The 11201-nt window shown below is 36.0% G+C and overlaps 1 protein-coding gene across 2 annotated transcripts in view; it reads left to right on the forward strand.

Annotated features, from left to right (window-relative positions):
- The window catches only part of wwtr1 (WW domain containing transcription regulator 1), a 53910-nt gene that overhangs the window by 39197 nt on the left and 3512 nt on the right, over positions 1-11201 (forward strand). For both annotated transcript variants that reach the window (XM_016276514.1, XM_016276513.1), the window contains exon 3: positions 9184-9401. In XM_016276514.1, the coding sequence (XP_016132000.1) occupies positions 9184-9401 (218 nt within the window). The remainder of the gene's footprint in view (positions 1-9183; positions 9402-11201) is intronic.

The following is an 11201-nucleotide window of genomic DNA, read 5'->3' on the forward strand; positions in this document are numbered from 1 at the left end:
GCTTTATAAGCGCGCTGTCTTAGGCCCTGTCCACACGAACGCGGTTATTTTTAAAACCGCAGCTTTTTCTACGCGGTTAGGCCGTTTGTCCACATGCAAACGCAGCACCAGTTCAACTGAACATTTTTTGAAACGCCTGCCAGGGTGAAGATTTACAAAAACTCCGGTTACAGTGTTATCGTGTAGACAGTGAAACCGGAGTTTTTGGCTTGTGACGTCGGAGCCTGCGCTGTTATCTCCGCCTACTGGAAACTTTTTCAATCAGAAGATTGGCCAACATGGCTTTACGGTTGAGATTATATCACCACCTGTTGGTTTGGCATGCTCTTGACAGTGCATTTTCATGTGGACGGAGATTTTTTTAATAATAGTTTATAAAAACTATTTTTAGTTTTTTTTTTTTTTTTTTTAGTTTATATAGTTTTTTTTTATATTGACACTGGTGACAAGAATGATGACATTTCTATGGTATCAAAAATGTTGATATCATAAAGAACTTTATTTTTTAAAGCAAAATAACTATACTGTGATATATATCGTTACCATGAAATACAATGACTCATATCGTGATATAAGATTGTGATCATATCGCCCACCCCTACTTGACAGACATGAACATTAACATGACCATTTTCAAGGACAATGAAAATTCTGTCATCATTTACTCAACCCCATGTGGTTCCTGTATGACTTTTAATTCTTCTGTGAAACACAGTTGAGATATTTTGAAGAACTGTTTTCATCCATACAGTGGAAATCAGTGGGCTCCAAAACACTGGACCAGATTGCTTTTCATCGTATGGGCAAAAAGAAAAAGAAAGTCATACAAGTTTGGAATGGCGTGAAGGTTTGTAAATGTGGACTGAATTTTCATTTTCCAAAAGATACTAAAGATATTTGTGTTGTTGCCAGTGACTAACAACACATATTCTGATCCAATTATGTGAATTTTATTTATTTATTTATTATTTTTTTTTGTGAAATCTTTAGAATGGTTGACTGAAACATGTGAAATGTTTCTCTACTGAAAAAAAAATATATCTACAAATTTGTACATATTTAATACAGTACATGAAGACTAATCCTAATTGGCATAGTATCTATCCTATGTAGAATAATAGAACAGGACTGGTGCATCCCATAATAGTGCACTGAAAAACTATAAGAGTTGTCTGGGTGGTCTGGTTTTTCAGTGTACACTGACCAGTGTGCAATGTGTTGTAACTTTAGTTTGACTATTTGAATTTGGGGGGATCATTGGCATTGAGTTTCAATCTATTTTTGTTTATAATAGGGGACATTAGATGCTGTCATGATATTAGATTTTCACTACATGATGATCATGGCCAAAATAACTTACAATAACCAAATTATCGCAATAGACCCAGCATTTTCTTATTTTCTGTTCAATGGTGAGTGCAATAGCAATACCTACTATGTTGGAGTGTCAACAAGATCACTTGTGTTGGATTATTTACTAAATTATTAATAAGTGTAGTATTATATATCACAGTTATCGTGAATACCAGTATACAACACACATAGTGGACAGAAAGTTCAGTCACATGTAAAATAGTCCATATCCTTTGCTGTCTTTATGAGAAGGTATTTAGATCTTCACCATAAAAAGCACAAGTAAATGTAAGTGGAGCGAGAAATTAGGTCTTTTAGCCAATGCTTTGGTTATGAGCTCTTGTTGGGACAGGATGTCCTTTAATGTCTCACAGATTTTTGGGACTGGACATTTTCCTTTGCTTTTTTCCTGTCATTTTTGCTGACCCTGCTGGACAGCTGATGCCGTTTCTGGGAAATCAGTGAAACAAGAAGCTCTTTGTTGGTGTGGCTTTAGCAACTCAATCGACTCTCTCTGTCTCTCTCTCCTTCACGAACGCTGTCCGCTGCACATGTGTTTTCTATCATGGCGGGTGTTGTGACTCTCAGATGTCAGGGGGGCTAAAGGCTGGAAGCCAGAGTGTGTCCGGTTGAAACCGTTCACATCTGGACCAGCAGCACACACTGGAATAGATCGTAACTGAGAGTCAGTGCTGCTTCCCACCTGTTGGACTGTGTTGAACTCGGACAGTGAATGCCATGAACTTTGACCTCTAGATGAACGGCATTTAAAAGTGAATCTCACATAACCTAAAAAACATGTCCGGGTCATATTTAGCCTCAAAATCAAACAAAAGATTTTAGGCTTTTCTTGGGACCATTAATATTTGCACGGGTGTTAATTTCGTTGACGAATAATTTACAACATTTACATAACATGACAAAACTATGACGTAAATCTATTGACATTTTCGTCAATGAATAAAAATGAGACGAAAATGTTAGGGAGGGATGATTTGGAATCTGCTGCATGGTTCAGAGGTTAGATGCGTACATTTATTAACCGGCGGGACATAAGCTAATACATATACTTGCTGCACGTCGCATAAAACGTAAAAAAATGTCAATATGTGGGCGTAAGAGAAGAGCAGACATATGGATAAATCTGACGACGCAAGAGAGAACTCAATTCGGTCCAGTTTTCTGAGCGCAGACACTGAAGCATACACACACAGAAAGTGCCTCTCACAGCGCGCAAGTACTATCGGCTATACGGAACCCTGACTGACAGGATTGTTTTCCTTCTTTTTATTTGTATATGGTATAAAAATTATGTCCGCATATTTTAGTAGGCCTATAACTATTTTTATACTCTGTGATGTATAGCACAGAGAGTGAGAACGAAAAATAATATTTGATTCATGAACGAATTTTTGACAACTATCTAACTATCTTGACTTGACTATTAGAGGAAAAAATAAAGACGATAGTTACACCCCATTTTTTTCATAAAGAACAAACTAAATTGTAAGCTTTTTGAGTTTTATTTCTAAAACGAATCAAACTAATAAAAAATAAATATAACTTACATACCCTTTCATTCAAAACTACGCCATCATTGCTCAAATAAAGTTTGAATACACTACTAGTTTAAAATCACAGTATAATATAGTTTGTGTAAGCCTATGAAACACACCTATATCTCGTAATTACAGTTTCATTTACATTAAATACTAGCTTCAATGACAGCCCCACTTTGCGCATGTGCATTAAAATCCAATACTGCGCATGCTCGTCAAACATCCAATACGTATTGGATCTGATCCAGCTACGTCATCGTACTACAGGCTGCATCGAGGACCTCTTGAATTCAGTTGCTGTCCGAGTCATTGATGTTACTCAAGCAACAACAGAAAGACAGAAAATCACACACTGCTCTTGACTGAAAAACTTTAGTAGCCCTAAAGATTAATCTAAATTTATTTATAGAAATAAATATGTCTGCTTGAAAGAATGAAGAATATGGTAAACAAGTTGCTATAAAGAATGCATAATTAGCCTATATAACCATTGCTCTTTCATTAAAAAGAAGACCATGTTATAGTTCTTTATGAGAAGTGGTTTTATTTAATTTTAACATAAAGGCATGTTGTGTGTCACCGCAGTTAAATCGGTGTCTATCATGATAAAACCTTAATATCAAACCTATATAATGAGTTTGGAAATTTTAGAGAAATGCTTAATAAATGCATTACACTAACTAAACCCATTAGATTTTAGCTGACTAAATTTACTGTCGATTTAGTCGACTAAAATCTTATGATATTTAGTCGGCTAAAACTAGACTAAAACTAAAAACAATTCAGGTGACTAAAATATGACTAAAACTAAATGGCATTTTAGTCAAAAGACTGACTAAAACTAAATCAAAATTTGCTGTCAAAATTAACACTGATTTGCACTGAGACAACAAATAATGGATAAGTTTGTGATTTTAGCAACACAAGTGATGCCAGACAGAAGTGCAACAGTAATTCAGTTTTATACGAAGTGTTTTAACAGAATTTACTCAAATTTAAATTCTGTAGTTGTTTACTCGCCTTACTAGTTCATCTTTGAAACACAAATGGAGATATTTTGATGAAACCTGAGAGATTTGTGTCATTCCACTGTAAGTCCATTCCACCAAAACATTCAAGCTTTAAACAAAAGTTAACAAAGACATTAAAAGCAATCCATGTAAACGTAGTGATTTAATCCAAGTCTCCGGAATATAATGAACAGATTTTAAACATTGATCAACACATATCTATAGAGCACATCAAATATGGTAAATAGAAACACAACTTTAAATGCTTGACACGCGAGAACAAACCAGACTGGTTCTTCTGGATCAAGAAAGCACATTTTGGTAGAATGGACTTTCAGTGAACAGAACCCTGTCAGATTTCAAAGTATCTTTATTTGTGTTTCTAGGATGAACGAAAGTCTTATATGTGTAGAATTAAGTGACGGTGAGCAATTGATGACAATTTTCATGCTTGGGTGAACTAACCCTTGAATTGTCATGGAAAATAATATCACAATGCAAAATATCTTATTAGTAGTAAAAATAGTTGAAGACTTCAGTGACAGAAGTGAGATCTGAACTAGCGAATGTCTCCTCTTCATCTGACCATATAAGGCCGTCTTTGCTTCACCTCAACTGCTCGGTTGCCAAATCCTCCACCCCATCCATAAAACTGATCCTTTGAAGATCTTTTTTGATGTCAATAAATGTTTGCAAATCTTATAAAGAAAGCAAACCGTGATAATCCTCGGCTCCTGCCTGGTGATGATTGTCGAGTTTAGTAGAGTTTAGTTGCTGGCTTCTTTACGTGATGCAGATTTGTTTCGTTTTGAGTGATAATACTAATAATTGGTGGTATCTCTTGACATTTTGACCTGGTTTATCACACTTCGATAGTTAACGTGTTGTCTTCCTGTTCACTAGACAGTTGGTAGCCTGAAACTGTCTATAGCAAGTCTGAAGAATCACTGCATTAATCTAACAAGGAAATTGGTTAAGTGCCAGTTTGAAACCTTTCTCTTGTGCATTATGTAACCCCCTCCAACAGAAATCCATTTATAGAGAACTGAGATACACAGAGGGTGATGGGCTTCAACTTTTTCCACCCAGTAAGTTTGATTGAGTCTTTTGCACATTTGAGAAGGGCCTGTGCAGATGTTTAGGACATACTTGAAGGTTGGGGATTTGAACAAACTACAAGTATGCTACTTCAAATCAAGTGACTTGCTGAGGAGAGGTGTGCTCTTGCTTATTACATTACTTATTCACTCAGACTTATAATTTAGGTCTGACAGACAATAAAACAAGCAAACATTTGTATTTTTTTTTTTTTACGTTGAATGAGAGACCCGAGCCATATCTAGAGACCTGAAAGTTACAGAGACTTGGGTATGTGCTCTTTTGACCAGTACTTTTACATTTATACATTTTGCAGATACTTTTATCCAAAGTGACTTGCATTGCATTCATACATACAAGTGGATCTCTTTTTCTTTAGATTTTCTTTTCTTAAAATTCTTAAATCCATTATGCTAGCAATGCCCTTTAAACCAGTCAGCAACCACATACTGTAGCAACACAGCAAAAAACACTGATTCTCTTGGTGAGCACACTTAGCATTACCTGATTACATAATAAGAGTCTTTTTTTGTTGTTTTTGTTCTAAACCATACTGTAAATCTCAAGAACATTGGGTTCCTGTTTATGAATCTGTAACTACTATGTACTTACATTTTTAAAAATGTACTTAGTGTAAATGATGTAAATGATGGTTTATAATACTCTTGAGAGATTCACATTTACATTTGCTGCTATTGTGTTTTGAGTTACACTTTGTTTTACAAGTACGTGCATTTACAGTAATGTAAGGTAACAATTGACCAAAGTATACTTTGGTTGTATATGTATGCTAGATTTCTCTACATACTTGTAAAACAGGACTGTTAAATAAAGTGCTACCAAATTTTGAATATTAGAAGTTTAGTGGACAGTCGACAGCGTAATAACATGTGTAATAACAAGTGTAAGCACAATGTAAGAATTAATATATTGTATCAAATTCTTTTTCATAAAGTAAGTGCACTTTTAAAAATAAAGGTTCCAAAATGGTGTTTTCACAGAGATGCCATAGAAGAACCTTTTTTTTTAGTGAACAGTTCTTAAATGAACCATTTCATGCATTTTAATAATCTAAACACCCTTATTTTTCTCCTATATAGAACCTTTTCTGCTATAGAAAAATTCAATGGATGTTAAAGTTTCTTCATGGAATCATCAGTGCCAGTAAATAATCTATATTTTTAAGAGTGTATTGTACGATGTCTGTCATAAATTGGGACCAAATTTAATTTTCACTTATTAAGGTTTGCAGCAAACAGAACAGAATACAAACTTAGTTTTAAGGTTGTTGAATCCTTTCCAGCCACCTGATCATTGGCCATGGACATGGTGTGAGCTTTTTTATTTTTAAATAAGCTGCACAATAATTAATCCAAGAGCAGTACGAGCTGATCCGGAGAGCAGAAAGACTGTGCTTTGTTTGCACCATATCTCACGACTCTTTCAGCCCACATCTGGCTTTTACAGGAATGTTTTGTCGATGTGAAAGTGGTTTACCCGACAGATAAACACGCCGCACACACAGATACACACACGTGCTCCATATGGTCAGGAGTCACCAGCACTCTTCACATTGCATTGCTTCCTGTGTGCGATGAGAAGATTATCATCATGAAACTGGTTGAGTTTGAACTGAAGTGAAGCATGTGAATCTTATTGTGCTGTAATGTCAGTTGTGAAACTCTGCCTGAGTCCTTGAAGCAAACATTGTTTCTTATCGGTCCGTTCCTCTGAGAACATCAGACGTCCTTTACACTGAAACAGAACAGCTTTTCACAAACCAGAACTCTGGCTTCGTCCAGAGATAAATGAAATCACAGTAGAATACAGCAATTATTGTAAACAATTTCCAAAAATGTTCATTTTGAGTTGAACTAAATGATATAAAACTTGTTCTTCTGTAATCTAAACGAGGCCCACCCTAGTGATCAACAGTGTGAACTACACTGCTACCTGGACGTTAGCCAATCACAACAGAGCATATTTACATATTATAATCTGAAAGAGACACTACAGTTCAAATGTTTTGTGTCAGCAAGATAATTTTTTCAAAGAAATTAATGTTTAATTAAGCAAATTGATCCAAATTGACAGTGAAGGCTATTACATTAAAAATCTATTTCAAATAAATGCCGTTCTTTTGAATTTTTTAAATTTTCTATTCATTAAATAATCTTGAAAACATTAAGCACGGTTTCCCCGAAAATATTAAGCAGCACAACTATTGTCAACAATGATAATATTAAGATTGTTTAAAAGTAAATCAGCATATTAGAATGATTTCTGAGGGACCACGACTGGATTATATGGGTAGCTTCTGAGGCTAAGTTTACACTACTCCGGCTTTTTCCCTCAAAAATGGAGACTTTCGAAAGCGCCCGTTTTAGTTTGAAAACTCCGAAGTCGCTTTTCCGTGTAAACGGACCAAAATGGAGACTTATGAAAATGTCAGCTGCCCACATTTGCTCTGTGTATCCTTGACGACCGTGTAAATGATAGCATCATGCTCACTGTTGCACCTGCATGAATGGTCATGTGAGATGCGTTTTCGGTTGTGTAGTGTGGATGGAGATCGTTTCTGAAATGCAGTGAAAACGCCAGTGTAGACGAGGATCATTTTCGTTTTAAAACGGCGTGTAAACATGGCCAGAAATGTGGCTTTGTCATTACAGGAATATATTATGTTTATCTTCAAATAGAAATCAGTTGTTTTAAATTGTTTAAATTTAAATTCAAATAAATGTGTTGGTGAGCTTAAAGGGATAGTTCACCCAAAAAATGAAATGTGATGTTTATCTGCTTACCCCCAGGGCATCCAAGATGTAAGTGACTTTGTTTCTTCAGTAGAACACAAACGGAGATTTTTAACTCCAACCGTTGCAGTCTATCAGTCGTATAATGCATGGCAATGGTAACAAAATCTATAAGTTTTGTGCAAGAAACCAAACAGTATTTATATACATTTTTACCTCTAATACACCACTATGTTGGACTGTCTTTGGGCGCGCGCACGGCATCCGGTGCGTGAGGTGTGTACGCGCTTTTTTCATTTTTGAGTGAACTACCCTTTAAAGGCCTGTTCACACCAAGGACGAAAACTATAAAGATAACGATAAAGATATAGTTCTAAAAATCGTTCTCAATATTAAAGAATGGCAGAGTCCACACCACAGCTATAACGATAAAGACACAGAGAAACGATATCGTTGGAATCACTTTCAGGATGATTTTTTTCCAACTGATGAACGATAAAAACATTGACAGCCAATCAGATTAAATCCTGCTGTCACAAGCTGGAGAATTTAAAGCGGCAGATGAGCGTGCGCTTAGGATAAGCAGACAATATTGGTGCATGTGGACGCTAATATCGTTACCTTTATAGTTATCATTCTTGATGTGAACTGGGCTTAAGAGCTCAGTTTTACCGACCCAAACTTTTGAACAGTAGTGCTATGAGCCAAAGCATCCTGTGTAATTGTTTGGCTCAGATAGAAGATAGAAATTTGTCACGAAAACTAAATTCTGACTTGTCTAGCTAACATCAAAAGTGGACTTACTTGATTTGCCTGTTGTCGGTGGCCACACTGAAGCCATTTTAAGGCCAGTACTTTTTTCAGTAGGACAGGGAAGATATTTCTTGGTAAACACTTTTCCGTGCTGCGTTCTGGCCAGCTGTAATTGAGTCATTGTGTTTGTGTGCCTTCTTTGTTTAACCTGTTTTTCCTCAGACAATCAGAAACAAAGCCGCATTTTGAAACACTATGATTTGCCATTTCAGCATGAGGATTAGAGAACCTGCATTAATGAATCTGTCTGGTTTTGTACAGACAGACTTTTAAGTATGTGCATATAGCCTGGCTATTTGCCAAAGAACAACCCATTTAGATATAAATGACCTTCCAACTGACGTGGAAAGCAACCAGTCACGGGAGAAATTACCAGAAATGTGTCCTGTAAACTTTAAAATGATGGTTTCTGTCCATCCACAAGTAACAAGTACAACTCTAATTTAGAATATAAAGTATCTCTCATTGTAGATGCCTGATTCCTCGTAAATGAAACCAGCCAATCAGCTTAGAGCTTGCCGAATGGAGAAAGTTCTTGAATTCTGCTCAGATGAGTGAAGGCTGTGTCTGAGCGTGTCTGTCATGTGTTTGTGGCAGTGCTGAGCCAGCAGGCCCATCAGCAGCACCTCCAGCAGCAGCAGCAGCAGCAGCAGCAGCAGGTCCAGGTCCAGGGCCCCCAGCAGCAGAGCTCTCAGCCCATGATGAGCATGAGCGGCCCCATGAGCGCCCAGCAGCACCAGCAGAAGATGAGGCTCCAGCGCATCCAGATGGAGCGAGAACGCATCCAGAGGAGACAGGAGGAGCTCCTGAGACAGGTGAGTGTCTGCTGGAGAAACAGTCCACCAGAACCATTACAACAAATATAGCGTAAAGGGCAAAACAGACATGCAAATAACAGGATTTCAGAAAGGTGACAAAGCATTTTAATCCAAACATAAAAACAATATTCTTTTCTCAAACCCCAGCAGTTGTCGCCAGCATGCTCTTAAACTGTGATTTTAGGGGAAAAGATTACAATTTCCGGAATTATTATTTTTTTTTATAAATTTAATCATTCCAGTAAAAAATGAACTTGTTAACTGAAAATTTTAACTTTGACAAACATAAAAATAAAGTGTGTATAAAAACTAGTGTTGTCAAAAGATTACTCGCGATTAATCGCTTCCAAAATAAAAGTTTTTGTGTACATAATATATGTGTGTGTATATTTATTATGCATATATAAATACACACACGCATGTATATATTTAAGAAAAAAATTATGTTTATATATTAGATATATTTATAAATAGTATACATTATATGAATATACATATATGCAATACATGTAAATATTTTCAAAATATATACTGCATGTGTGTGTATTTATATATACATAATAAATATACACAGCACACACATATATTATGTAAACAAAAACTTTTATTTTGGATGCAATGAATCGTGATTAATCATTTGACCGCACTAATAAGAACATTTTTATATTTGATGAAATGTTAGCTTACAACCTAAGGAACCTAAATTAAAAAAAAATAAATAAGAAAAGCTGCCTTGTCAACTAACTGAAATAAATAAAGTTTAAGTTGCATTACTAAAATAACTAAATCTGAAATAGACAGAAGCTTTAAATAGAAAAAAGCTAATAAAAATTACAGAAGTACAACAAAATGACTAAACTGTAAATTAAAAACTGAAAATATAAAAAAGGAAACTTATTTCAAACTAATAATAATTTAAAAAAAAGTTATTTATAATAATAATTGTTGTTGTTGTTTATAATTAAATGTGAATAAAATGTGTATAAGTTTTCCAAAAGAGAGACATGGGGTCATGAAAAATATGACTTGTAACACAAAAGCCAGTTTTAAAAAAAATGTCTTGTGTGAAGTTTGACGCCATCTAGTGTTACAGAAGCTGTGTCGCTCAGCAAGCGACATGAATCAAAGTTCAGGTTTATAGAAATGATTAAAAGGAGAACACATCAGTCCAGCCTCGGGAATCAGCGGCAGACGGACCTCACGCAGCTTGTGTTTATATGAAACCTCTCTGACTCTTCGGTGACTCTGTTCACTCAGTTTGTGATGCTGGGCATGTTTTTCTGTGTGAGGACACATGCTGTTTGCATATGTTTGTGGACTAAGGCTGAAAAAAGAACAGCTTTAAAAAAAGATGAGTCAGACACTGGTTTCTGGTTCTGGACGTCTTCCACGCTTTTCTTCTGGACTGAATTCTTGCAGCTGTTTTTGTGAACGCACTCCACCCTGAATCTCATCTATATATAAACAGCCTGAGCTGCTCTGACCAGCGGATTTATGAGCTGAAATCTGGAGCTTATCGTTTTATAAAACCATTTACATTAATTCTTATGATAAAATATTAAAACTTAGTTTATTAACCCTTAGTTTATTGTCTGTCTGTCTGTCTGTCTGTCTGTCTGTCTGTCACTCTGTCTGTCTGTTTGTCTGTCTCTCTGTCTGTCTGTCTATCTGTCTGTCACTCTGTCTGTCACTCTGTCTGTCTCTCTGTCTCTCTGTCTGTCTGTCTGTCTGACTGCCTGTCTGTCTCTCTATCTGTCTGTCTGTCTCTCTGTCTGTCTGTCTGTCTCTCTGTTTCTC

This window comes from Sinocyclocheilus grahami, unplaced genomic scaffold (genome assembly GCF_001515645.1).
Source record: "Sinocyclocheilus grahami isolate Dianchi unplaced genomic scaffold, SAMN03320097.WGS_v1.1 scaffold103.1, whole genome shotgun sequence".
Classification (NCBI taxonomy): domain Eukaryota; kingdom Metazoa; phylum Chordata; class Actinopteri; order Cypriniformes; family Cyprinidae; genus Sinocyclocheilus; species Sinocyclocheilus grahami.